Source organism: Lithohypha guttulata (assembly GCF_036872675.1).
Source record: "Lithohypha guttulata strain CCFEE 5908 chromosome Unknown scaffold_3, whole genome shotgun sequence".
Lineage (NCBI taxonomy): Eukaryota > Fungi > Ascomycota > Eurotiomycetes > Chaetothyriales > Trichomeriaceae > Lithohypha > Lithohypha guttulata.
In genome coordinates, this window is record NW_027042752.1 from 850,803 (window position 1) to 878,390 (window position 27,588).

General features: G+C 48.6%; 11 protein-coding genes across 11 annotated transcripts; 6 read left to right on the forward strand and 5 right to left on the reverse strand.

Moving 5' to 3' along the window:
- Positions 1-488: 488 nt before the first annotated feature.
- RBG1 (GTP-binding protein rbg1) lies at positions 489-1,689 on the reverse strand (the record flags this gene model as incomplete). The annotated part of the gene is made up of 3 exons (XM_064898444.1): positions 489-508; positions 556-676; positions 727-1,689. 3 exons carry the CDS (start codon positions 1,687-1,689, stop codon positions 489-491), a joined length of 1,104 nt encoding a protein of 367 aa, XP_064754401.1.
- Positions 1,690-2,581: 892 nt separating this feature from the next.
- Positions 2,582-3,237, forward strand: LTR64_004097 (uncharacterized protein; the record flags this gene model as incomplete). The annotated part of the gene is made up of 2 exons (XM_064898445.1): positions 2,582-2,809; positions 2,863-3,237. The coding sequence occupies 2 exons, from the start codon at positions 2,582-2,584 to the stop codon at positions 3,235-3,237; spliced, it is 603 nt and encodes a 200-aa protein (XP_064754402.1).
- Positions 3,238-3,395: 158 nt separating this feature from the next.
- LTR64_004098 (uncharacterized protein) lies at positions 3,396-4,474 on the reverse strand (the record flags this gene model as incomplete). The annotated part of the gene is made up of 4 exons (XM_064898446.1): positions 3,396-3,431; positions 3,484-3,644; positions 3,709-3,831; positions 3,877-4,474. The coding sequence occupies 4 exons, from the start codon at positions 4,472-4,474 to the stop codon at positions 3,396-3,398; spliced, it is 918 nt and encodes a 305-aa protein (XP_064754403.1).
- A 770-nt stretch (positions 4,475-5,244) lies between these two features.
- On the forward strand, positions 5,245-6,187 carry RPS3 (40S ribosomal protein S3; the record flags this gene model as incomplete). The annotated part of the gene is made up of 4 exons (XM_064898447.1): positions 5,245-5,331; positions 5,382-5,448; positions 5,505-5,818; positions 5,873-6,187. The coding sequence occupies 4 exons, from the start codon at positions 5,245-5,247 to the stop codon at positions 6,185-6,187; spliced, it is 783 nt and encodes a 260-aa protein (XP_064754404.1).
- A 462-nt stretch (positions 6,188-6,649) lies between these two features.
- FRS1 (phenylalanine--tRNA ligase subunit beta) lies at positions 6,650-8,446 on the reverse strand (the record flags this gene model as incomplete). The annotated part of the gene is made up of 1 exon (XM_064898448.1): positions 6,650-8,446. The coding sequence occupies one exon, from the start codon at positions 8,444-8,446 to the stop codon at positions 6,650-6,652; it is 1,797 nt and encodes a 598-aa protein (XP_064754405.1).
- Positions 8,447-9,193: 747 nt separating this feature from the next.
- On the forward strand, positions 9,194-11,175 carry TPD3 (protein phosphatase 2A structural subunit; the record flags this gene model as incomplete). The annotated part of the gene is made up of 3 exons (XM_064898449.1): positions 9,194-9,256; positions 9,308-10,756; positions 10,810-11,175. 3 exons carry the CDS (start codon positions 9,194-9,196, stop codon positions 11,173-11,175), a joined length of 1,878 nt encoding a protein of 625 aa, XP_064754406.1.
- Positions 11,176-11,737: 562 nt separating this feature from the next.
- On the forward strand, positions 11,738-13,513 carry LTR64_004102 (uncharacterized protein; the record flags this gene model as incomplete). The annotated part of the gene is made up of 1 exon (XM_064898450.1): positions 11,738-13,513. The coding sequence occupies one exon, from the start codon at positions 11,738-11,740 to the stop codon at positions 13,511-13,513; it is 1,776 nt and encodes a 591-aa protein (XP_064754407.1).
- A 304-nt stretch (positions 13,514-13,817) lies between these two features.
- On the forward strand, positions 13,818-15,065 carry LTR64_004103 (uncharacterized protein; the record flags this gene model as incomplete). Its single annotated transcript, XM_064898451.1, has 2 exons — positions 13,818-13,854; positions 13,933-15,065. 2 exons carry the CDS (start codon positions 13,818-13,820, stop codon positions 15,063-15,065), a joined length of 1,170 nt encoding a protein of 389 aa, XP_064754408.1.
- Positions 15,066-16,488: 1,423 nt separating this feature from the next.
- On the forward strand, positions 16,489-17,358 carry LTR64_004104 (uncharacterized protein; the record flags this gene model as incomplete). The annotated part of the gene is made up of 1 exon (XM_064898452.1): positions 16,489-17,358. One exon carries the CDS (start codon positions 16,489-16,491, stop codon positions 17,356-17,358), a length of 870 nt encoding a protein of 289 aa, XP_064754409.1.
- A 3,285-nt stretch (positions 17,359-20,643) lies between these two features.
- Positions 20,644-22,194, reverse strand: LAP3 (bleomycin hydrolase; the record flags this gene model as incomplete). The annotated part of the gene is made up of 1 exon (XM_064898453.1): positions 20,644-22,194. The coding sequence occupies one exon, from the start codon at positions 22,192-22,194 to the stop codon at positions 20,644-20,646; it is 1,551 nt and encodes a 516-aa protein (XP_064754410.1).
- A 3,711-nt stretch (positions 22,195-25,905) lies between these two features.
- On the reverse strand, positions 25,906-27,363 carry LTR64_004106 (uncharacterized protein; the record flags this gene model as incomplete). The annotated part of the gene is made up of 2 exons (XM_064898454.1): positions 25,906-27,239; positions 27,303-27,363. 2 exons carry the CDS (start codon positions 27,361-27,363, stop codon positions 25,906-25,908), a joined length of 1,395 nt encoding a protein of 464 aa, XP_064754411.1.
- Positions 27,364-27,588: the final 225 nt, after the last annotated feature.

The following is a 27,588-nucleotide window of genomic DNA, read 5'->3' on the forward strand; positions in this document are numbered from 1 at the left end:
CGACCAATCGACTTTAATTTGAGATTAGATTGGTTGATTAATTGCTTTCCTCGACCCCAAACACATCTGTGTTCGAGACGAGTGTGGTGGGCAAGGACAATTGCTCCGCAACCAAGCTTTGCAACCTCTCGCTCGTGGGTACGTATTATGTACTTATTGCTGGTCTTCGCTCTAGGAGCGCGACATTCAAAGCAGGCAACAGCGGTTGACCCAGTCGATATGAATTGCTGTCTTGTCAGCGTATAGTAGATCGATGATCCACGACATTTCGATTGTACTTTCAACACATGCATGGAGACAGGTGTTGACAAGCTCGAAATTTGGTGGGTGGATGAACGGGGATCGTGCATCCCAACGGGTGGATGCACGCTCCCTTCAAGAGGCGCAGGATCATACATCCCAAGCCTCATCGAGGCAATCAGGCCAAAGCAAGCCATGCGACTACGAAGCAGCCACAATTCTTCGAGAGACAAGAAATCTACGATTGATCACTTTTTGACAATGGTAACTGAAGGACGTTAGACGTGTTTCCGGAACTAGAACCATCAAACTTACTGATATCTTCGTCTTCGAGCACATGGTTGAGACCACAAAGTTGTCCCTGGTGTTTGACGGATCTGCCCCAAACAATGGCGTGCTTAAACTGTTCAAGGATACTCTTGTGTATACTGTTGCACTAACAGAAATCAGTCTTTGACTTCTCACCCATCTACTTGGCACACTCACAAAATCTTCGACTGTATTGCGACCATCCTTCAAAACCACTGGTGCCTCGTAATCGGGCAATCTTCCTTTTGGTTTTGTGTAGACTCGCTTCAGCTGTAGTTTATCCCACATCATCTCCAGAAGCTCATCGATGTTCCAGCCGTGCTCCGAGCTAATAGGACAGGCATTTGGTATTCTGTATAGCAGATCAAGTTCCTCTATTGAAATTGAGTCAATCTTGTTTAATGCATAGATGACGGGGATATAGCTTCGACTTTTCGCTTCGATAATGTCAATCAAATCGTCTACAGTGGCATCGCATCGTATGGCAATGTCCGCTGAGAGAATTCGATACTCTGCCATAACAGCTTTGATCTCATCGTGGTCGATGTGTGTTAGAGGAACAGTACTAGTGATATTGAGGCCTCCTTTGTCCTTCTTTGTGATTTTGATATTTGGAGGTGATTTGTTTATGCGAATACCAAAGCCTTCGAGCTCGTTCTCTATCACTCGTTTGTCAGTGAGGGGCTTATTGACGTCAAGCACGATAAAAATAAGTTGACAACTTTTAGCAACTGCAATGACTTGGCGACCACGACCCTTGCCATCTTTGGCTCCCTGGATAATACCAGGAAGATCGAGCATTTGTATCGCAGCGCCACGATATGTGATCTGACCTGGGATCGTTGTCAGTGTCGTGAACTCGTAGCTGGCAGCTTCACTGTGGACTCCAGTCAATTTCGTAAGCAGAGTACTTTTGCCGACAGAAGGGAATCCAATGAACCCAACCGAAGCGGCACCGGTACGTGCCACATCAAATCCAGCACCACCGCCTCCTCCACTCGACGACGGTGTTAGTAGTTCCTTCCGTAGTTTGGCCAACTTGGCTTTCAGTTGACCCAGATGGAAACTTGTAGCCTTGTTTTTCTGAGTCTTGGCCATTTCGGCCTCAATGTCCTTAATCTTGTCGACTGTGGTCGCCATCTTGTAGGATCTTGATTAGATCGGTGAATAAGACTGATTCAATAGATTTCGGATTGTCAGACACCGTGTGGTCTTGATCTGCCCGGCTGAGTACGGAGTTGTTGCGAGTCTTGAGAAAGGTTTGCTGTTCAATTGACAGACATGAAACAACAGTGGCGGTTCTGTGGCTTAAAGCACGTCTCGCCGCTGTTTGACTGATGCAGATGTTGTTGTCCGGCAACTTTAAACTGCCTTTCTTGCCAGTCCCTCATCACTTATAAGCACTTGGTCACATAAAGTCCATATCACTGCACAAACACGGCAAATTGTCGAGTCATTTGTTGAGTGGTCGCGATGTGGTACTCAAGATGGCCGTAAGGTAAGTCACACCCACGAGAGAAAGGGCAACGAACAGCACAACCACCACTGGCTTCCTAAAGCGTCCTTAGCGCAAATTGCGTGCTCTCAGTAGCCATAAGGAGGCAGGAGTTCGACAGCTCAGGTTTGACGTCCTCTTCCACTGAAATGTACGGTGTCTGCATCAGGAGGACCTTGCGACAATGAGATGTATCAAATAAGCTGCAACCGCGACTTGCGATGCCGTCGTGGCGCTGCTGGGCAAGCAAGTGAGCTGTCACTATCAAGTAATGCTCGATCTACAGTAAGTCTAGGTACCGTACAGGTTGGTAAAGATGGAAAGGTATAGACATGCCACGCTTCTGAGCGTGTTTGCTGTCGTGGTGAATACCAACGCTGAATAGACAAGCGATTGTCATCTCGCTGATAACCGGGGACTTTGCTTGCCGTACAGCCCAGCTTCGGAGACTAAAACCTCGTGATCACTATCTCCCTTGTTCATTGTGTTTTGTTTCTGCGGTCTGCACCATATGCCCGAAAGAACTATTGTCTCAGCATGACTACCTTCAAGGAACTGATTAGAGATATTGGCGACGCTCTTGGTGCGACCTCGGGTCTCGATAGTGAGGAGGTTGATCATCGGGAGCTAATCTCTCTGATGGAACGGTACTCGTCCGATAAGACAGAGTGGTTACCATATGCCTTCAGTGATGCAAGCCGAAATTACACTCGCAACCAAGTATCAGACACGAACAAGAAATCGAATGTTCTGGTTATTGTTTGGGTGTGTCAAACCCGGTCATGCCGCCATTGCTATGCTTGCTGACTTGAACATAGGAGCCAGGCAGAGGTAGTCCAATACATGACCATGCTAACGCTCATTGCATCATGAAGATCCTGGGAGGCAGCCTCAAGGAGACATTATACGGACAGCCGCAACGAGAAGGCGACAAGCTGAAATTAGCCAAGACTACGATCTACGAAGAGAACCAGGTAACCTATATCAGTGACAAGATAGGTTTACATAAGGTCGAGAATGCATCCTTGACTGATAGGGCGGTCAGTCTTCACCTCTACACGCCTCCTCATGCGCACAACTACGGATTCAATCTCTTTGATGAAACCACAGGAAAGAAGTCATACGTCAAGACCACAGCATTCTACTCTGATCATGGCAGAGTGTGTGACAACGCAGTATCGGCGAGGATGTAAGATACCATATTGTCGAGTTGTGCCTCAGCAAAGAGAAGCTGCAGTATCAGTGATTTACTATTTTCGTACACAACAAGCTAGCTATCGTTGATTTTGTGGTTTGCTACAATCGAGATATTCATTCCAATCAAACAAGGACTTCCTCCAATAATTGTACATTACATGACCGCTGGTTGTGTAAGTGTGGCGCCGCCCTGTTTTACTTTGTTAGCTTCTGACGTGAAGTCGGGACATGCAAGTACTCACGTCTGGATGTATAACTTCGCCATTACAGAACAATCCTCCTGGTCCGGCTAGATACAGAATTGTGGCAGCCATTTCAGCATCCGAGCCTCCTCGGCCTGATGGATTGCCCAACTTGGAGCTTAGCTCGCTCTTGTTCTGCTCGTCGGACTCCGATGTGGTCACTGCAAAGAATAGTGTTAGTGGACCCTCAACACCGAGCACGCACAAGGCTGTTCTGCAACTTACTTTCTGAGGGGAAAACACCTGGCGCAATTTGGTTGACTCGAATACCTGTACCCTGAAGGTGTGAAGCGATGTGAAAGCTCTGTTGCTTCATAGCAGCTTTGGAGTTTGCATACGCAAATTGTCCTGTTCTCTATTAGCTTTGTTGATGTGGGAGACAGATATACATACCTGAAGATGTGCCCTTCATGAGACCAGAGATACTCGTGATGTTGACAATCGAGGAGGTGTATTTGATGCCAGGGAAAGGCTCATATCCCGCCTTATTTGCTTTGGCCAGTAAAGGTGCAAAAGCAGCTGCCATGAAGAATTGCCCGATGATGTTGGTCCTGAAGGTTTCCTCCCAAGCAGCAGGGTCGCTTTCAAGCATGTGTTTTGACAGAGCCTCAGCATCTTCCCAGCTATCTGGAGGGTTGTTGCTAAGCTTCGTATTGTCATCTCGAGCAATACCAGCGTTGTTGACCAACAAGTGAATACCGTTCGACTCCTTCTCACCGATCTCCTTTGCTAATCTGATACATTCGTCCTTCTTTGACACGTCACCTGTAATAGCGATGATCTTGCCCGGGCCACTTGAGTGCTCGTTGACCACAGTGTCGAGGGCTTCCTTGCGTCTGCCAGTGATGTAAACCGTTGCACCGTTAGCGACCAGTGCTTGGGTACACATCAATCCGATACCAGTGCCACCACCCGTGACGACACACTTGAGTTTGCTCACGTCAAAGAGCTTAGCTGCCGTAAGGTCTTCGGTCTTGAAGTGAGAAGTCATGACTGGTGCTGCGAAGAAGCGTTGTTGATAGGTAGTGGGTACACTTGGAAATTTGACTCTATAGGTCGATGTCAATGTACGAGGAGAAAATAGACGAAGCATGAGGCAGCTAAAAAGAACAACAGAAGTATATAGCTACTACGACAGATTCACGAAGCTGGAAATGCTATTAAAACAAGTGTAATAGTGATCATTGACGCGCTTGGAAGCTCCGAGCTTAGTACTGACATACGTACTGCTCATTGAGGTATGACGTTGATATTCATCGAAGAGGGTTCCTGTTGATCATCACCTTCGAACTTTTCGGGCAGGGCTATGGCTTGTAAATAGTGAAACAATGTTCAATGGCACAGACGTAGCAGAATACCAAAGCCTTGACCATGGACAGAGTCTTGGATAGGGACAAGTTTCGCTTAATAGCTCGATTGTGAGGGTTCCCAGCATGCTGCTGCGAAAGTCTCTCCACCGGAACGTCTGGGGAAGCAATGTGCATGCAGTATCAGTAGATCTGAATCAGTAGGAGAACATGACGTCGGCTCAAAGACAAATACTGAGTCGAGGCTGCTGCTCGTGCTTCTATACAATGTGATTGTTATGGTTGGTCTTAAGAAATGTGCTGTCCTGAGCCCGAGCGGATAATCCTCGCTAGTGGAGTCTTGCCAAGATTTGAAAAGTGGGGTCGAATTATCGCACACCCAGAATTGAAGGTCACGTCCTACCACAAGTAACTCGACCGCAGCCTTTCCTTTATTTCCTATACACAGCTCAACATGGCTACCACACAGACCGCGATCTCTAAGAAGAGAAAGTTCGTCGCCGACGGTGTGTTCTATGCCGAACTCAACGAGTTTTTCCAGGTTGGTAGCGCGGAATTTCACGAAATCAAACAGAAACTAATTCACAGTAGCGAGAGCTGGCAGAAGAAGGTTACTCTGGTGTCGAAGTCCGAGTAACACCTACCGTTACCGATATCAGTATGCGATCACGAGCCTAGAGACTTAATGAAGGAATATCTAACGGGAGGAAACAGTCATTCGAGCCACCCATACACAAGAAGTTCTCGGCGAGCAGGGTCGACGCATCCGAGAACTCACCTCCCTCATTCAGAAGCGATTTAAATTCCCAGAAAACTCGGTCTCACTGTACGCAGCCAAGGTCCAGAACAGAGGTCTCTCAGCAGTCGCACAGTGCGAATCCCTCCGATACAAGCTTCTCAATGGTCTGGCCGTACGAAGAGCATGCTATGGTGTCCTGAGATTCATCATGGAGTCTGGTGCCAAGGGCTGTGAAGTCGTCGTGTCAGGAAAGCTCCGAGCTGCTCGTGCGAAGAGCATGAAGTTCACCGTAAGAGATATACACTATAAATACCAAGAGAAAGACGTTAACAGTTGTGTTTAGGACGGCTTCATGATTCACTCCGGTCAACCAGCCAAAGACTTCATCGACTCCGCTACCCGTCACGTACTCCTCAGACAAGGTGTCCTCGGTATCAAGGTCAAGATCATGCGCGGCTCCGACCCAGAAGGCAAGGCCGGCCCACAAAAATCCCTACCCGACTCCGTCACTATCATTGAACCAAAGGAAGAGCAACCTGTCGTACAACCTTCGTCACAGGACTACGGTGCCAAGGCACAGGCTGCCCAGCAGGCCGCTCAGGACGCAAGAGCTGCGGAACAGCAAGATGGTGAGCAGGAGCAGTATGCGCAGGAATAGAAGACCGGCGAACAGACTGCAGTTGAAGAAGGATATGAGCATGTTCAGCAGGCGGTTGTTCCTCAGCCACGAGCTGATCAGTACGAGACGGTTCAGGCTCCAACTTAGGCCCATTAGCCTGGTGGTAATTGGTAGCTGAACGATCCTGCTGATGCATCAGGCTGTACAGGCTCATGGTGACGTGATGATTTCACGAAGTGAAGAGCAATGCAGTGTGCGGAGGACGAGTCTGTCATTCAGCGACATATCCATGCTTGTGGGGAGTTGCTTGAGCAAAGCGATGATCAAAGCTCACGTTTCGAATGAAGATACCAATTTTTAACCACACGACATCTTTCGTGTAGATTCTTTGACTCTATCGTTGTCTAGTGTCCAAGCAAACTGCTATGGTTTCGCTATGAATCCCTCTAACCGAAACTACTCGTCCACATGCTATCTACGCTTTTGATTGGTGGTTGATTCTTACATAAAGACCTCAACATTCAGTTCCAGCACACTGACAGGATACCTGAGTTCGAACTTTTCAAGCACAGTAGGGTGCAAGATACCGAACTTTCCAATGACAGTCTTCTTATCTCTTACCTGCAAAACGATATTGGCAGCATGTCCTTCGTAGAAGGTCGGGTCGTCGACTTCCTCGATCCAATACTGCATGCTGTTGGCATCTTCGAGCTCGAGTCCCTCTTCTCGTGTTACGAAAGCGGTCTTTAGCATAGCCATCAGGCGATCCAGAAGACCATGCACAACCTCAAAGCCCGATGTCTTGCCGTACCATGCCGCAGCAAAGTGTCGTTCGTTTCGGGCTTTGCGCTCCAGTTCAGGAGCTTTGAAGGCTACGTCTGAGCATTCGAAGATCTTTACGGGAACAGAGTGGTGCTTGTTCTCGCGTATTGTCTTGAGTAGCCCTGGTATTAGCGAGGTACGCACGACTTGATACTCGAGTGTTTTTGGATTGGCGAGCTTGACAGCTGTCGTGCCATCGTCCTTGCGATTGAGCCATGCGAAGTTTTCGTCGTGAGAACAGAGAATTAAAGGGAGTACCTCGGCCCATCCTGCCATGGCACTTTCTTGACGAAGAATGTCTGAGAGCTTGTTGATTGCCAGTGGTGCTGCGACCGTGCTGCTGACTTTGGGAAAGGCACGGGGAAGTTTATTGAAGCCATAGCCTATGCAGACGTCCTCCATTATGTCTGCTTGATGAAGAACATCCGCGCGTGTGCAAGGTACCTGGACATCGATGAGGTTTGGATCCGATTTGGATGGTTTAGCATTGTACGACATGCGCAGGAGGAGATCACATATTTGCTGGGGGCTCATGTCAACACCTGTGCAGGACTTGATGTAGTCGACTTCGGCCTGTGTTTCTCGCGGGTCGACATTGGGAACCTGCCGAGTCTCACCATTGTGTTCAGAGATGATCTTGATGGGCTCTATCGTGAACTTCTCAGCTGTATACTGCGAGAACATCGTAACAACCATGTTCGTAACGATTTCGACTTTTGTCTTATCGGTAGCTGTAACCTCGATGAAGACGTTTTTGGTTTTTGTGGTAATCTTGGAATGGTTGCCATTAATGATGGGTGGTAACGAGCATACCACCTTGTTTGCATCGTAAATGACGGGATAGACTGGCGAGTCTCGAATAATGTGTAGATATCGACCCAGATGTCGGTCTTTCTCGTAGAACTTCATGAGCTCTTCGCCGTTCATCTCCTTAGTCTGGTTCAGAGGTATGAATTTGATGTCCTTGGGTGGTAGTGCTTCGTAGGTAAAAGGGCCCTTGATGGTGTCTAAGTCATGTGTGCCGATAGACACTAAGGTTCGTTGACGAGCCAGATTCTGGTGCAACTTATCCTGTAGAGCAATGAAAGACTCGTATCTTGCTTCGTCGAAGGTGACATTCCTGAGGATAGCTCCAGACACGTACGGTCTGATTCGAGCAGTATCCTTGGTTACTGTAATCGATTGGACATCGCTGGGTGCCTTGAGGGCATACTTAGGCGCTTCAGTCCGCTGAAGAAAGATATTGAGCATCAATTGTATGCCTTCGAAGCATAGCATGTCATAGCGATTGGCAGGAATTTCAATCTTGAGCTGTGGAGGCTCTTGTTCACCGTTTACAACAGGCCGCTGTTCCTCTTCTGTGTCTTCATCCAACTCAATACCGAAATCAAAGCATAGCTCATCGAACTCATCCTTGGTGTATGTTTTGCCAAGAGCCTTATACAAGGCATACTTGTCAACAGCGATGGTTGGCATTTTACGGGCAGTGCCACCAGGCTGCGAAGTCGTAGAGCTCTGACAAGTCTGTCGCAGATGTGGTGTATCTTAGAGAATAGTTTGGTCTCTTGAACCTGTACTACTATTCGAGAGTGATCGCGACTGAGAAATACAACTTGGATTGTGACTCCTTCACGTTCGCCAGTGGCTTCTGCTTTCGGTTTGGTGGAAGATTTGTATTGCGGCTGCTTGGCATATACGTTGCCGCCATGCGAGACTCAGGTATCAACAACGTCCCGACCTATGACGAAGATTTGTTGGACTTGGAACTGTTATAGAATAATCCTCGTATACACAAGCTGATTCTGTCTCAAATCGACTAAGAGACTCCCCGAAACTGCTACTCACATTGCACGAAGCTGTTGATACACTGAGTAGCCTGTCAGAAAGTTTGGTAAGTACCCAAATTATTCAGGGTTACTGAGCACATGCCCACCTCAGTCACCAAAACACGCCTTCGCTCCCTAGCCCTACGTACCGCCTAGCAGCACAGCTTACCAGGCGTTTGCCTACTGCAACAGGCTTTCACGAACTGTTCACTATCGCACAACTGACTTCATACTGCAGGAGCAATTCGCACGACGCCAATATAGCAATAGCTCTTTCCCCAATCCGCTCAACCCTGCGCAAAGTGTCGAAGAATACTGGTCGTGACCTCTTTCCTTTTCCGTGGTCCCGTGCCAGTCTCTCTTTTGAACCACTTTAGGCACCGAACCCACGACAACTATGGAGGGCCAGAACGAGAACGATGAGCTCTATCCTATTGCCGTGCTCATCGACGAATTAAAAGTGGGTAGCCACTGCCTGGGCCTGAGCGAACATGTCTAACGTCTCCTGCAGCATGATGATGTCCTATTGCGATTGAACGCCATACATCGCCTCTCTACGATTGCCTTAGCACTAGGACCTGAGCGAACGAGAGACGAGCTTATACCGTTCCTTGACGACTCAGTTGAAGATGAGGATGAAGTTCTGACCGCACTAGGAGAAGAGCTTGGAAACTTTATCGAGTACGTTGGGGGTCCTGAATATGGTCACGTCCTGCTGAGGCCTCTCGAGAATCTCGCTGCCATAGAAGAGCCACTCGTGCGCGATAAGGCTGTCGATTCCCTTAACAAGATATGCGCCGAGCTTTCGACTCAACAGGTCGAGGAGCACTTCATTCCTCTTACACTGGGCCTTTCCAAAGCTGATTGGTTCACCTCGAAGATCTCAGCCACAGGTTTATACGTCGCACCCTACAGGAAAGCCTCCCCAGCTTCGCAACAAGTTCTGAGACAGCAGTTCGGTCATCTCGTGCACGATGAGACTCCAATGGTCAGAAGACAAGCAGCGAACAATCTGGCAAAGTTTGTGAAGGAAGTGCCAGTTCAAATCGTCATTGATGAGATGATCCCTCTCTTCCAGCATTTGGCCAGCGACGACCAAGATAGCGTACGCCTTCTGACTGTCGAAGTCCTGATAGCCATTGCCGAGATGATACCTAAAGAGCAGCAGCCGAGTCATGGGGTTCTTCTAAAGGCCTTACGAGATCTGTTTGAGGACAAGAGCTGGCGAGTGAGATATATGGTTGCAGAAAAGTTTGAGAAGATCGCAAAAGCAGTCAATGAAGAGGTTGTTACAAGGGACCTTGTGCAAACTTTTGTCAAGCTCCTCAAGGACAGTGAGGCTGAAGTCAGGACAGCTATTGCCAGTCAAATCCCAGGATTTTGTGGACTGCTGGAGCGCGAAGTCCTGCTCGACCAAATCATGACCAGTATAGAAGACCTGGTCTCGGACCCCTCGCAGCATGTTAGAGCTGCTCTTGGAACGCAACTTTCTGGCCTGGCTCCAATACTCGGCAAAGAGGAGACAATCTCACACTTACTACCTATGTTTTTGCAAATGCTCAAGGACGAGTTTCCAGACGTACGCCTGCACATTATCTCGAAACTCGAGCTTGTCAACAACGTCATCGGTATTGATCTTCTCTCGCAGTCACTTCTCCCAGCCATTGTGCAGCTTGCAGAGGACAAGCAGTGGAGAGTCCGCCTGGCCATTATCGAATACGTCCCTCTCCTAGCCAAGCAGCTGGGTGTGAAGTTCTTCGATGAGCAGCTCAGCAATTTGTGCATGGGTTGGTTGGGCGACACTGTTTTCTCTATCAGAGAAGCAGCTGTCGCAAATTTGAAAAAGCTCACAGAAGTCTTCGGCGTCGATTGGGCAAAACAGTCCATAATCCCCAAGGTGGCCGCGATGAGCCAGCAACAAAATTACCTCTACCGAATGACGACCTGCTTCGCCATAACTGTAAGTACTAGTTATTCGTGACGTGCTGTCGAAACATGGGCTAATCGTGGCAGACTCTATCTCCCGTTGTGACAGTCGATATTATCGAGTCTTCTGTCCTGCCTATGATGGACCGTCTAGTGTCGGACCCTATCCCTAATATTCGCTTCAACGTCGCCAAATCGTATGCAGTCATTATCGATGCTCTCAAGAAGCTTTCTGAGAAGGGAACCCTTGCAGAGCAGGAAACATCCGTGACCGCGTCCGCGGGATCGTCAAAAGGTCAGCAACTGATCACGAATCAGATAATGCCAAACCTGGAGAAGCTACAAAGCGATCCGGACGTCGATGTAAGGTATTTTGCTACTGTTGCTGCGGGTGGGCCCGCTCAAGGTGGACCAGTATTTCAGGGAAACGACAAGATGGATACTGGCTCCTGAGCTTAGAGATGAGACATGCGCAAAGACAAGCGATACCCCTAGATATAGCATGGCAGATAAACCGTAGCAAGCGAGTATGCAGAGAAGCAGGAACGACGTGACGTTCCTTGCCGTCTTGTCATTACGCTGTGGGACAAAGCGAAATAAGCTTGAATGTGGTACTCGCTGCCGTGACTGGACTTAGCAGTTGTAAGAGCGACTTTTCAAATGCTTCGAAACTCACTATAGCAGTCTCACAATTTATAATTCATTTTCCAGTCCCAATGTTTGGCTCATCAGGTCGCCTCTATGTGAATGAACGCTTTGCCTATTCAGGCAGGATGGTAGTGTTTGTGAAGCGTTTGATCCGCGGCACGGCACTCTCCTTGACCAACAGCAATCCGTGGTATTTGTACACCAGCACACGATCCTCCTCTTGCTTCAAGCAGATTTGTACATATTGACCAGAACAGCATATCGCGAACGTGCAGGGGATCAACAGTAACCAAGAGATGCGCGACCGCCGAGAGTGGCGCAAAATAGGTTTCTGATGCACATTGGTCCAAGCCATGTTGAATACGGGATGATAAAGTCGCGCAAAGCTTTTGGCTTGATCATACTCTTGTTCACTGCAGCTCTAACCCTTGTCTATCTGCGGAACCTTGAACCAGAGCACTACCCTCCAGCAGCGCTTGGGGAGGACGAGAACGGAAATGAGCAGGTACCAGCAACCGTAAAATCACACCCTATCCATCAGCTTATCTCCAAGAACGAGGTCGACTTCAAAGCACTAAGAGAGCGGCAATCAAAGACTTTAGACGAGGCTGTAGGTGAGTACCGCAGACGGTATGGCATACCACCTCCTCCGAATTTCGATAAATGGTTCAGGTTTGCGCAAGACAGAGGAGTACAATTGATTGATGAATATGATACAATACACCATCAATTACTGCCCTTCTGGGCGCTCGAACCAACGGTCATAAGAGAAAGAGTGCGTGAGGCGATCGGCTTTGACAATGCTCTCATTGCGGTTCTTGTAAGAAATGGTCAAGTCACACATATGGATGGAGGAGGGGAAATGTATCAATGGCATAGAGAGGCAACACCGATCATGCTCAAGAACTTCATTAAATACCTTCCGGACATGGACCTGGCCTTTAATATTCACGACGAGCCTCGAATCGTGCTGCAGCACGACGATCTTTCTCGCCACGTTCAAATAGCTCTGGACCAAAACATGCCTCGAGCATTGAGAAATTCCGGACTCAGGAATGGCTGGTCGCGTCGCCCTAGCGATATGAACGCAGGTGATCGTATCAAGGAGTACAGGACGACTCGGTTCAATCGATATGCCCATCAAGCAACTTGGTACGACAGTCGCACTTCATGCAATCCGGATTCCGCAGCTCGTCGCTTTCTAAACGATACCCCGACCGACGATACTAGCCCATATACCCACGATTTACCACTGGGATTTCTAGCAAACACAACTGCCTTCAGTGACATCTGCAACACTCCCAGCCTCCAGCGCAGCTTTGGCTTCTTTGACCGACCTAATGCTTTCGATGTGGCTCACGAACTCTTCCCAATCTTCTCCCAGTCAAAGGTATCTTCATTTCAGGACATACTTTATCCATCACCTTGGTATTTCATGGGTCGAGTCAAATATGAGCCAGAAAGTGATATGCCATGGAGCGAGAAGAACCACACTATGTACTGGCGTGGCAGCACGACTGGCGGTTTCAGTCGAGACGGTGGTTGGCGTAACCAACATCGTCAACAATTCGTACAGAAGACCATGCCGTTGGGAAAAGCATCCTATCTTCATCACGATGCAGAAAGAGACGAGTGGGTCGAACAAAGAGATGAGATGAAGAACCTGGACCGCTTCTTCGATGTCAGATTTACCTACGTTGGTCAATGCGATCCCGGAGACTGTGATGCACAAAAAGAGTTCTTCGACCTTGCGCCACATGTCAATATGTTTGATGCTTTACAGTCGAAATACGTTCTTGATATTGACGGCAATGCATTTTCTGGTCGGTACTACGCCTGGCTCTTGAGTAACTCCCTTGTATACAAGTTGGCACTCTTCCGAGAGTGGCATGACGAATGGCTTACACCATGGGTACACTACGTCCCGCTTGGCATACATGGGAACGAATATGTCGAATCCGTTCGCTACTTTGACGAAGAAGAGATCGGCAGACAGCAAGCACTCAGGCTGGCGGAGGCAGGAAAAGACTGGGCAGGCAAAGTGCTTCGGAATGCTGACCTGGAAGTGTGGTACTTCAGGTTGTTGCTCGAGTATGGGAGGCTGATTGACGATGAGAGGTACAACATCGGGTTTCAGTTGTGAACCTACAGATGGTGTCGGGCATAAAATGTTCATACAATGAATAGATACGTACATAGAAACTAAATGTCCTAGTAAATGTCACTCGAATCATCTCAATAGATGCCTATTGTGCTGAACGTTGCTCTTTCTATTTGCTTTCAAGTGTGTTTAATAGGTTGACGCTTAAGTACGGCTCGGCATAATATCGGCAGTGGCGACAATGAGGCATGCACCCTCCCCCATCATTTCTCATCAAGTTTGAGTGAGATCCTAACCGTTCGCTTCACATCTGTGGACCGTCAACATAAAAGACATCCTCACAACCATGGCGGTCGCAATCCCTAGACATCGGTGCTTGAATGGTAAACAGTGGTCCTCACCATTTAAAGTCTTCGTACAACAATCCCAAAAGCCCTCAACCCGACGAACCTTTGCTACAGCGACTGACGATGCTCCAACCACAACACCAAGAGTACAAGCAACGACATTCTCAGACAAGCTCAATACCGGACCATCCTTCGATGAATTTGTATCTGGTAAAGAACCACCCTTAAGGCTCTCGGAAGCCTATCAACTCAAAACAGCGCTTGTAGGACCAAAAGGCAAGCAGAAGCAGATCACAAGATTGCCAGAATGGCTGAAGACTCCTATACCCGACACCTCGTCGTACAAGAAGATAAAAAACGACTTACGAGGACTCAATCTACACACCGTTTGCGAAGAAGCGCGATGTCCGAACATTTCAGACTGCTGGGGTGGAAGTAGCAAAGCCGCTGCAACTGCGACAATCATGCTGATGGGCGACACATGTACAAGAGGCTGCAGGTTTTGCAGCGTGAAGACGTCGAAAGCACCACCACCACTCGATCCACATGAACCAGAACATACCGCTGAGGCACTGTCAAGATGGGGTCTAGGCTATGTCGTTCTTACAAGTGTGGATCGGGACGATCTGCCCGATGGTGGAGCGAATCATGCTGCAGAAACAGTGCGGAAGATCAAGAGCAAGGCGCCTTCGATGCTCGTCGAGTATTTAACAGGAGACTTTGCTGGTGATTTAGAAATGGTTAGATTAGTCGCACGAAGTGGTCTAGACGTCTATGCGCACAACGTCGAGACCACTGAAGCTTTGACGCCGCAGGTTCGAGATCGCAGGGCAACATTCAAGCAGAGTCTAAGTGTGCTGAAGGCTGCTAAAGAGGCCAAGGAAGGCTTGATCACGAAGACTTCTATTATGCTTGGATTAGGCGAGACTGAGGAGCAGCTTTATGACGCTCTGCGTCGGTTAAGAGAAATCGATGTGGACGTGGTTACCTTTGGACAGTACATGCGACCTACAAAGAGACATATGGCTGTACATGAATATGTGACACCAGATGTGTTTGAGCTATGGAGGCAAAGGGCGCTTGACATGGGATTCCTATACTGCGCTTCTGGCCCTTTAGTGAGGAGCTCGTACAAGGCTGGTGAGGCATTTATTGAGAATGTGCTGAAGAAGAGGCAGGCGAGTCGTCTTGAGACCATGACAGCGGATATGGCTGGCCAAATCAAGGCTGAGACGACTGTGGTATAAACAAAAATAGGTTTGCTTCTGGAGCGGGCGTTCAGGAGAAAATTAGGGTTTGTAACAAGCATTCAACGTCGATGTAGTTAAGAGCCAGTATTCAACCAGGCTCAAATGAGGATACAACCGTTCTCCTAAAAGATCTCTCTCGACTCAAGCCTCGCTGTGTACTATTGACCTTGGTACCTGCAGATGTACTACGACGTCCCTCAATCTTTCAGCAAGGAGTATGCCCGCTGTACGAACCGTACCCATTTGGAACATCTGTGTTGCGAAACAGTATTTCGGGCGCGCATCTCGCTGTCTGGCGTGCGTCCGTATCTTCGCCTTAGGCTTATGGTAGCAGTATTCAAGAGCTTTCAGGTGGTCTTGCCTTGTCGTGACGCATGTTCGGCCACCACGCTCTCTTTCGCTTCAGAACCTCGTCATCTCCAGCTGTATATTGCTGTCGACTCGTGTTGTGGCGCCGTAGCATTCTCGCTCATAGTATTCGTAACTTCTGTATCGTTCATGTCCCTTCAACCACAACTTCCACATTCCGGCCCTCTCACATCATCCACAGTCCCCATCCGTCTTCCACTACCGGCACCACCTCCACCACCACCACTTCTAGGCCCAGAACCATCACCACCCAGTCTTCCGCCTCCAAACAATCCACCGCCACTGTTTCCAGCGCCAGACCTCCCTGCCGCAGTAGTGCCCGTGCTTCCAGCAGGCTGTCTTCCTGGTCCTCTTGTGTTGAATCTACTTCTCTGCGCGGCGGTGTATGAGTCCAATGACAGCAAAGAGACGAAATACAGTCCTAGGAAATTGTAGACGTCGCTTGTGAGGCGGTTGAGGCGGGCGCTGAGAGGGAGAGATGTGAGGGTTTGCCCGCTGGACGAGATGTAGGATGTTGTTGGTTTGGTGGTTGGTTTTGAGGTGGATGAGGAGGATTTGTCGGCCATGACGGGATGTTCAGGGTGCTGTGTGGCGTTGTAATGGCAGTTACAACGTGCGTGGTGGCTATGGTCTGAACAGTGAAGATGGGAGATAGTACAATATATGCAGACGAAGGTCGGCTTAGGCTGCACAGGCCAGTTTACAGCCTGGGACAGCCGGAATTATCACGTGTTAAGCAGGTCAATCGCCATCATCAGGCATGCCCGTGCCCAATCCTAGGCACTTCGCAGGTACGTACTTCACACCTCAAAGATTGGAATCGTGTCAACCGTCGATTGTCGACAGTAGCGACACTCTCTCGATGATGTGCAGTGTAATAGTCGAAAGTCCACTTCATTGCTCTGTCTTTGAGGAACTGATTATGTGGAAGGATCGCCACTCTATGACACAAGTTTCCATGATGCTCACATATCTTCTTCCAGTTCGGTAAGCAGATCAGAAACGATCTTTCGTAAAGTCTTCCCCTTCTTCTATAGTTTACCACCACACCATGGCAAGTTACAATCGCGTCGCTGCTGTTACAGGGGGTAATAAAGGTATTGGTCTAGCTATTGTCAGACAGCTTGCTCTCCAGTACCCCAAATCCAGCTTCAATTCAGGCCCCTTTCTCATTTACTTGACTGCGCGAAACCAAGAACGTGGCGAGAAGGCACTGCAGGACATCAACGACGATGCACAACTGAAAAAAGCCAAGGCTTTGAAGAGTGACGGAGGCCTTGCAGAAATTAAATACCTGCCACTGGATATCGATAGTCAAGACAGCATCAAATCCTTCGCGGAACAGATCGGAAAGTCTCACCCTAAAGGCATTGATTTTCTGATCAACAATGCCGCTGTCGCGTTGGATGGCTTCGATGCGGATGTGGTGAAGAAGACGTTACATAGCAATTACTACGGAGCTTTGGAACTCACGAAACACTTACTGCCTCATATGGTTGATGGGGGGCGATTTGTACATCTTGCAAGCACAGCCAGCATCCTGGACTCGAAGTACTCCGCTTCTATTCGCAAGCGATTCCTCGAGGCAACCGAAACTCGGCAGATTACCGACTTGATGGAGGAGTTCACGACTGCCGTTGAGAAGAACGATTACAAATCAAATTGGCCTGGCGCGGCATACAAGGTCTCGAAAGCTGGACTTGCAGGCTTGACAAAGACAATGGCTTTGGAGAATGGTGATCGCGTTTTGATTAACTGTGCTGATCCTGGATATGTAAATACTGATATGACCAAGGGTAGAGGCACCAAGACTCCCGATGAAGGTGCTCAGCTTCCTGTTCATCTGGCTCTGGGCGATATAGGAGGCACACATGGCAAGTTTTGGCGCCATGGAGAAGTGTCAGCATGGGAGAGAGTATGAACGCAAAGCAATGGAGGAGTCTGTTTCAGGAACAGCACAGATATAGCAGTGCGATGCATTCTTGAGGCTATCTCGTGGCCACATCCTAGCTCGAACGTTTTGTCGCCAAACGCACATGTTTGGGAAAAGCGTTGGCCTTTAGTTGCAGTGAGTGTCGATCCAAACAGGCCTGAGGACTGCCTCAATTTAGTTGAACTATTTCCTGCGCAGCTACTGTGGTGGCGCATGTCTGATTGCAGCTTCCTTCGGCAAGATGTTGTATTTCACCCAAGTCCGAGCAATTAGGGCTCGCACCTCAATTTCAGCTAAGAAACGAGGATCTGCCTCAAGGGTATAACACAGATCGTACGTGGCTGCATGCTCGCCTCGACCCGTTACTTTTTAAGTTTGAGTTCCGCCAGTGAGAGTTTTGCAAGCTTCAGTCTCTGCAATACATTCTTCTTCAAAAGTCCGGCTACGGAAAGCACGACCATTAGTCTGCTTCGTACCTGTAGCTCATATCCTGCAATCGCACGCAACCATTTCCAAGTCGTGTTTCAAGCTAGCAAAAACTTAGGATAGCCAAGATCACCTGGCAAGTGGTTCGTGCCTGCCGATGAAACACAAGTGTGGCATTAGCGCTTAACCTTACAACACATATTTTCGTGATTTTGCTTCGCTGTCGTCTTTACAGCGACAAAATCTACGGAAGGCGGAACAAACTTTCACTCAGACCATCTCGTTCTCGATTCTACTCAGTCGAGACCAAGGCCAGCAAACATGGTCAGTCCATCGCTTACGCTTTCATGCACAACGTAGGTCACTCGCCAACGTTAATCAAGGTATTGTCGACTTGCTTCATCTTAAAAACTCGCACTTCTCGGATAACCCACATAACGGCGGCATCAAGCTTATCTCTTTTGACCTCTAGCTCACACCCTCGCTCAGCATAGTCGTCCGCCAAAACACCAAGCTTCTCAGCCCTGCTCATAGTATCCTCTTTCGAGGATGTCAGACTTGCTCACTTCCATGTTCTCTTTCCCTTTCCAGGGCTAAACGGAGATATTTTAACCTTTAGGATTTCAGAAGTGTGATTGTTCATCCCACTATGCCATGAGACGGCAAGCCACAGTACCCATCGTCTTGCATCGTGATGTCTCTGTATCCCCGTGGTTGTGCTCCAGCTTGCTGTCCGATCATGTTCCACCGTCAAGTCTGATGATCAGGCTTTTGTCTTGCGGTGAGCGGGCTACCGACATGAATCTTGTCCGACATTCTTTTCTTCCATCAGACCTGAGCAACGTATCTGAGGCCAACGTTTCGCTGGACGACGGGAATCTATCTCGAGTATTTCGAACGAGAAGCTGGATCTTCGGTGACTTTCTCGACAAGACCTACGTTCTCGGAACTGAGAAGACAAACATACTTGACACGATTGTCATGCAGGCATTCTTCTTCGCTATCTTTATTTCATTGCGAGTTTGCTCGTGGTATTTCACCCAACAACAATCTTCATGTCTACCATTCTCAGCAACACATCACTCCCTCTCTATGTATGGATCATCATTATTGTCGTCGGTTCGGTCGTAATACTGGGAACAACTGCATTCTCAATCAGACTGTTTGTCACCCATCGAAGAAGAACCAATTTTGTGGATACTTTTGGGGATGAGAATCTACCTCAGAGGAAAGTCACTGTTAGGCGTGGAAGAGTGGTCGAGCAATCGAAGTATTTATCTTTGACTGGTTCAAAGTTCGGTCTCAATGCTTTTGGCTCAGAAGATGACGCGCAATCTAGAGCTGGTGCTCGCAGCAAGAGTCCGTTTGAATGGTGGTCGACTGTGAAGGATCATCCACAGTCGCGTAGCAGTATGAGCATTAACGAAACTTCTTCTGTCTATGGACCGACGAGCCCAAATATGCAGCGGGTATATCAACGACGAGACTTCAACTCTTCCAACACGAGTCTTGTGTCATCGACGAAGGAGAATGATATCTTAGTCTCAATCGAGGAGCAAGAAGTCAGTGCTCCTTTAGTACGCAATTTTTCTCGTTCGTTTCCCAGACACGCGCAACATTCACCTTCCTTCCCCAAGATGCAAACACTATACCCAATCAAAGAGTCTTCTCCCCACACATCCATGATCAGCACCAGGCAGTCACGTGGAGCAAGCTATGCAGGTCGCAACCGTGATGTAAGGACAGATGTACAATCTGCTTCACCACAATCACTATCTCAAATGTCACATTCCCGCCATCAGCTACAAGAACAGGAGGACCAAATTTCTTCCAAAAAGAGCTCCATATACCACGAAAGTCAAGAACATTCGGCAGAAGCAGTGCAAGCCCCGCTACCAGTCGCCTACAATGGGTCAAGATCGAGCCTTGGAGACCCTGAGCCGAGGAGGCTATCTCGAGGTTCAGCTCGAAACAGCATTGTCGGGTCAACAAAGAGTCGACAGCAATCTCAAATCACGGCTCTTCCGGAAGCACCGTCTCCGAAGCAAACAAATGATTACTGGGAGGGCCGATCCGATTTGCACCCGGTAAGGACTACTAGCCGGAAAGGCAGGGTTCTTCGGAAGAAGTCGTTGAAGAAAGCACAGATGGTGGCACAGATCGATTCCTGACATCGTTACAGATATTTTGTTCGGTACACAGCCAGTTTATCCTAATCCCTCCAATCTTGGCACTACTACTTGTGGGTCTTGTGGCCTGGCGCCTGAGGACCTATTACTACGTATATCGAGGCGGTTTTCCTTTTATTCTGTTACGACGACATGAGATGAGATGTGGAATCATCTCCGAGCCAAATCGCTCTTCTCTTCCCGATTGGCAAAGTCCATTCTATCATGAGCATATGCTCAAGCTCTTCTTATAGCTACTCCATACATATAGCCTACACTTATAGGTATATGAAACGAATGCTTTTCTCACTTCCTTTCAAACGTCTATGTTCTCCTAGCAAAGTCTCGTTGCCTGGCTATGCTATTTTAGTGCGCCGTCCAGTCCTTCCTCGAAATTTCAGTCACATTGTTCTGCAGCTAACAAGGTACATACATACTACATTTTAACAAGAAGGATCCCGAAATCTCTTCGAAATTGGGGAAGACACTTGATGTCAAATGCGCACGCATACCTTGCTATAGTCGTTTTGTACGTACGTCCCTCTGAACTCCTTGTGAATGTTTCTACATAGATGGCAAGAAAGCTTCAATGCTAGCATAATAAGAAGTAGAACGCTCAAGATCCGCTTGTCGTCAAAATCATAATCTACCAATGGCAGATTCAGTCCGCTACTCCGAGCTATGCTAAAGCACCCATGGGATCCCACAAGGGAAGCACCATGGGCTCTTTCTTCAAACAGTCCCTGACCTCTTTCTCGACGAAGCTTGGATCAACGACAACCTGGTACACGAATTCGTCCATCCACTCGTCTGTCATCACAAACCAACCTTCGCTACCGGGTGTGGCGCCCCAGCTATTTTGTACCCGCCACCTGATACTCTGACCAGTCTTCTCGTCCACCTGCACGGCAGTCAAGACCATAGCGTGAGTCATGGCTGATTCTCCAACACGTAGACGTTGTGATTTGCTCATTTGCAGAGCACCGTTGCCAGAGCCGAATGCTAGATCGTAGTCGTAGAGCTTGGTGTCCATGATGCCAGAAGTTGAGTTTGAGAACTTGCCTACGTCACTGCCGAAGAAGACTGGTAGACCAGCCCTGAGCATCTTGATCGTGGCTCGCTTCATGGTCGGCATATCGACGTTGATATAAGTTATTGGTCGATATCCGCCTACGACGTTGCCGAGTCTATCCACGGTCATGTGGGCCAGGTACTCGTGTCGTGGATCGTTGACCAGGGAAAAGAGGTTGTTCACGTTGGCACCTGCCAGGCTGCGTGTCAGAGCTGGAGCAGAGAGTTCTCGAGCTAGCTGGAGAGGCGTCTTCTGTACCTTGTGGAAGGCACCGTTTGCATCGTAGTATTCCCAGGTAAAGGCTTCGTCGGGCTTCGGCAGTGGGCCAAGCATGAGAGTAAGAATGCAGTGTACCTCTTGCATCATGCGAGCTTTTGTGGCCAGGAGTTTCTGTTTCGAAGAGGAAGACTTTGTGCTTGTGACCATGGAACGTAGGGTGAGAGCGTCGGATCGTAACTTGCTAGTGATGAGACGGCCCATCTTGGAGGAAGCCATGGCGTTGAATGAGTCTGGATAAAGAGACTGAGGCACAAGACCATACTTGTATACAAGATTATTGGCCATGTCCCACTGCCCTCCATCATTGACAGGCGCGCCCAAGAGGTTCTGAACAAGCCTGCTGTCGAGGTCCTGCTCAGCTGTATCAATGATTTGTTCGAGGAACCAATTTGCTTTCTCCAGCTTATCCCAAAAGAACAGATATGCTTGGCTTAATTCAAAGTCTTTCAGGTTATGCTTCTTCATGATGGCTACTCGATGGACGTTGGTGGTTGCAAAGAGCCAGCATCGTCCGGACGATCTCTGGTTTGTGATCGGAGCACCTTCAAAGGGTATCTTGACGTTGAAAGTCTGAGTATCGGCGAGGGTAGAGACTTTCTGACTGACGATGGTATCGACGTCGTTTCCGAGCAAGGCACTGAGAGCCAGACGGTTCTTTGGCTCAGCAAGCAATGCCTTTTCCCATTCTGAAGCTTGAGAAACAGATATGGTAGGATCGACCGAGTACGATTGTGGTAGTCCCTTCTCGTGACCGATATGAATGTATTCCTTCTCTACCTCTTGCTGGCGGACTTGATCTTCCAAACGCATCGCCCGCAGCTGGTCCACCACTCGCTGCTCTACCCTGGTTTGAGCTTGAACTGACTGCCCTGCACCCATCTTGTCAGCAATTTGCGTTCTTCGAGCTTTCGTACAGACGAGACGAAATAGCTTAATGTTAGAAGGAGAGCAAGAGAGTGCTCGTGTTGCCTGCGACGCGTGACTCCCCTCTACATCCTGCCCAGAAAGGCAAGAGGCAGCTGATAAGAGGATCCACTGAGGACCCTACGATAAGCGAGTCCCCTTCCGAGTCCGGATCTTGGTCGGAGCGGGCATTAACCATTGTCTTCCACTATGCCTAGTCCTCATCAGCGGAAGACTATAGCAGTACTGCTACTGAGCAGGACGATCTGCTCATGACTAACAGAAGAGTTGGTCACTGACGCTATCGAAATATCACAACTTGTCCGTTGATCTTCAACACAAGACATAAGAACAATCACCTCACTTCCGAAAGCTCAAGCTCAAGCTCAAGCTGCTTCTGCATCTTGACAGCAACACAGGCACTACTTGCCACATAAGTGAATGGGATAGCAGTTGTCCTGCATCATTCGATCCTACTAGTGACACTCCGAAGACTACAACCAAGCTTCACACCAGATGCTGGAGTCGTACGATGATTCCAGCCACCATCTACCTCAAATTTTCAGCAGCTCGGAAAGAGCACAGTACGTGACCTCATGTGGGCATATAACACGAGCACTATGTAGTGAAGTGCGAGCGTGTATGCTTTTTAGAATTGTTTACGAACATTACGTAATGGAGGGCGAACATATCGAGTTGTAATGGCATAAAGTGCTGAGCAAGAATCTGCACTTGAAGATGTGTATCAATACGTACAACGCCGAATTCCCATTTAGCATGCTCAAGTTAATACCTCAAGCAGACTCAAAAAGGCTATACGTATCTACCACGCAACACGGCACAAATTCTCAACCTACGAGATGCACCTGGTCCCAACAGAATTCTCAAGCCAGAGCAACGACCCAAAGTTGGGGCTTCTCTCAAAGGCGACTCAGAGCTCTTCAGCGGATGGCTCAGGTATGTATAAAAGTTGAGGAAAGCGAGCCTAGACTGTCCAACGGACGTGGAACGAGGGAGGTGATATTCGATTGCCGCCACGTAAATACTGTTGAATCTGGTTCAGATTTCTAGACCTGCACATGCCAGCAGCGTATTAACAACTAGTCTGAACGTTGCTGACACGCTTTTGGCACATGTTACATGCTCAGCATATGTCTGGCATCTTTTGACGCTAGGGGAGCATCATTCAGGGAGGACAGCATCGCGCTAGCATCATGTTAGCAGCTGTATCAACCTGGACAGGACTAACTCAGAGTCCTCTACTAACTCTACAGATCACTCGTCTACCCCGACCACACCAAGTCCGAACGAACTGATATTGGCAATGTATTGCTGACCTTCACGACCTCAGATATCTTCGCGTGTCCTGCGTAGGTTGGATCGACAGTTCGTGTGAGCAGCTGGCCTCTCCGAAGTGACCTCGAAGCACCTTCAGCTTTTTGTGACGGAAGAGTATCAGATCGGGAAAGTGGAATATCGGCTGGCCGATCACGTGATCAAATGTTTGTCGCCGATCTTGTCAACCTCGTGATGTTCAAAACCAAGTTACAATTGTACACGACTGGCGCGTCCTTCCAAATTTGCTTAGCTGTATGTAACAAGACAGATCGAAGCATTGCCGCTGTGTTGTCGACAAATTTTCCGATAATTTTACTTTCCAGCCACATTCTAATCAAGGCACCTGCAAGCTTGCGTAGTACGTACTAGTCATGCTAGGCGTCAGTAGGCGCAGATCTACGCAGCGGAATGCGCGTTTCACGTGCTAAAAGTACAAAAGTTCATACACGCTATTCTGCATTAGTCTCGTGCTTCGTTCGTGCTCTTGCGGTGTCATGAACATTGAAACAGTACGTAATGTGTCAAGCAGCTTCGTGGCATGCGCAGCTAACACATCAGCTCAAAATGTCACATGAAAGACTGCAGACGTGAGACGCGATTCGTGCAAAGGCCAGAGCCATGATCACATGGCGTGTGCACTGACGAACGAAGCTGTAAAACCGTAGAGCTTCTGTAGAGCCGTGCGAGTGGTTGCGGTCATGGGATGCGTCATTGTAGAGTAGTCTGCATGTATCTGTCGATGCATGTCTTGAAGTTTAGCTTGTCGACGTATTGTGGTACGGCGACGTGAAGCTGCGAAAGGGAGACGGAGGACGAGGCTGAGAGATAAGACATGTGCCTGGGACAATACAATATCAATTTGGCGAGAGGTTGTAGAAGCCAAGGGAACTGTAACGGTGATAATGATAGTGCTCATGTTCACGTCCTACGCTTCAGCAGTCCTTCGAGGCATCCTTCTCGAGAACTGTCTCTGCTCGAAAGTCTTGAATACCTGGAAGTCCACATCGCGGAAGGTTCCGTGAGTCGCATTTACTGCCCTTTTAGCGATTTCGAGCTTCAAGGTCGCTCTACAAATACTAGGTAGCTCAGGCCGCATGCATTCAGCTCCGACTCTCTGGAAGCATTCACAGCGAAGGGTTCTGTGTGCTTGAAGAAGCGCGCAAGATGCGTAGTAGCCTTCGCCTCAGCCAAGTGCAACGTTCTGAGTTGGGCCAAGCTTTTACATTGGGGCAGAAATTGAATGGAAAGAGAACGAGGAAACAAGCGTTTTGCAGAGATGCGGTGAGCAATCAAACGACGAAGCCTTGAAATTGACAAATGCGGCGGGCGTGCCTGGGAGGAATGTACCTGAAGACATTCTGTTAGATTACTACTGTACATATCTGTCAGCTGCGACACGAAACCATCAACAGCTCAGTTTGTAGCTGCGAGGCTGAGCTGAACGAAACGCGAGTAACACACTTAAAACCTGCAAGCGCCGAGATGTAGAGGGCTTCGCGCCTGCCAAAATAGGTATCTGAACACGACTACCGCCAGGCAATACGAGTATACTACTTGACCTGAGCTATTGTTAGCAGTTGCAATACTCGTACTCATGAGCTTTGCAAAGAACGATGCTGTGTGGTACAGTATTTGGGGTTTGTTGATGCACAAACGCAGTGCAAGTCGCGATCGTCGCAGGAATGCCTGGGAGCAGTCTAGTGGGTTCATAGAGTCTGGATCTCGACTCGTTCGGCTTCGCTTTACGTTGGTAGTCCGATTTGCTCTCAGAATGCTGCAATCAAACGATCGCGATCTGAAACCTTACGAACAGAATTGAATCGCAAGTTCGGCTGAATTCATTCTAACAGGTGTATTGGCACTTAGTAATGTTGTGGGATGTCATGAAACTTCAATATCCATTAGTGCAATTCATTACGAGTATTGTAATCCATCTTCCTGAGAGTAACATAGTATTGTACAAATTCATAAAATTCAACCACGGTCATCGCTCAACATCCGCTGTTTCCGCAAACCAAATTTCTATCACTCAAAAACGCCTCGCTTGTCGCTCGCTATACATTCTAATTACCATTTTGGTGCATGCTAGATCAATTAATTTCGTCGCTCATCAAACGATTTTCGTCACCAACCCCTGACAACCATCGCAAACTGGTAGAAACCATATCGTGTAGAACGCCGATGACGCAAACACCCACCTGGGTGGGTAATTGTTTGGATGACCGAAGCAGCGATGTCCCCAACAACTTCCCCAAGACTCTGAATTGTGCGCCGAAGTTCAAGCCAATGACGTTTCATGTGTTTCGTCCAAATCACACGTCGTTAACGTCAACAATTTTCCTTGCTTCCTCACTTGTGTGATCGCTTCTTTTGCTTTCCCACCCAATCAACATCAGGATGCACCACCCTCATGTGTCGGGTAAGCGCATCATTCCTCGAAAAGGTCTTCTCCTCTGTGCACAAATGACATCGAACCTTGAGTTTGCGCGCATTGTGGATAGTGTCTTCGTGTCTGGTCAGATCGTAAGGTCGTGAGAAGACTGAATTGCAGGGCTTGCCTGTGCTTGGGTTGATGCGGTCACAACGATGAGGCCCAGCTTGAGAGTTCTTCGCTGTCGTGGTTGCAGTAGGAGTAGTAGCCCCACTTGTCTCCTGTTGTCGATGACCTTCACGCTTGTGCTTCTGTAACTTGGTCGGAGAATCGAACCGCTGTGGACAGCCATGATACGTACATGAGTATGTGCCTGCGTCAGAAGACGTGTCGATCACAGGCCTTTGCAGCTCTTGCTTGATTTGTGTTCGATGTATCGATTGCTGGCTGGATGGCTCCGATGGTCCTTCCTCGTTCGTAGACTCCATCGATAACATGCGCGCTGGAAACTCTGGAGTCGAGTCAGGGATGTTCTGACTCGACTGACTAACGAAGGGATAATGTTGTGGTATCTGAATCGATGGTTCATGCTGAAACGATGCAGGATAGTAGTTGGATAGATTCGAGGGTTGCCTGTTGAACGAAGTGCGTTCAGGAAATAGAGGTGTCTGATTTTCGTCCAAGTCAGGATCTTCGAGCATAAGCTCTTTAGGTGAAACAGACGTGCGCTGTTTCTTCAATTGAGGGACTGATTGTTGCGGTTTCTGAACAGGAGCTAGCATTGAAGATGTAGGCTTGAAGGGCGACTTTTCTCTAGGATTCGAAGTAGGTGAACCTGTCCGTAAGTGCTGTTGTTGTGATCTTGTAAACTGCTCTTGCAAGGTGTGCCTGTGGTTTTGCATCTGATGCATTGAGTATGCCATCTGCTGCTGCTGCTCGGGAAACACTTCCTGCATCGATTGTTGGAACGCTGCTGACTGAAAGTTTGGGTATTGCTTCTCTTCACCGTACGAGTCGTCCCAGGTACGTGGCGTAGCAGGAGAGTTGTGGTGACTCATTGTCGAAACTGACTGCGGTCCGTAAGACGCGCGGTCGTCGTTGCCTTGAGATTGTATCCTCCTCATATCGATGCCTGCGAATGCCGGGTTACCTGGATAGATCATATGATCTGGCATCGAGTGCGCCGTCTTCGCTGCTTGGGGTGAGTATTCGAAGTTGTATCTCGACGGGGAGTAGTTGGCCTCTGAGGCGGCAATGCGAGGGTTGTAGATATTCGACTGATCGAGTGGCGAGTCGGGTCCCATCGACTGTACTGACGACCCCGAAGAAGCACGCTTGTGATATCGAGGGTCGTGAAAATTCCTAGGCAGCGCACTCAAATATCCCTCTCCCATACTCGGCCAAACTCCTCCTGTAAATGGACTTTGCGCGATCATGGACTGTGAATGAGGTGGTGTGACTGGACTGGCTCGATGAATGTGCACAGTCGGGCTTGTAAGGTGTGTAGATTGCATATAGAATCGTGGTGTACCCAAGGGTGAACGAAAATAGAAAGATGATCAGGAACCAGTGGCAAATATAGTTCCAGGTCAGGCTTCAAGTGATCGGACTGAGGCAGAATCTCTTGGAAATGACTAGAACGGTATGTAATAGCTGCGGAT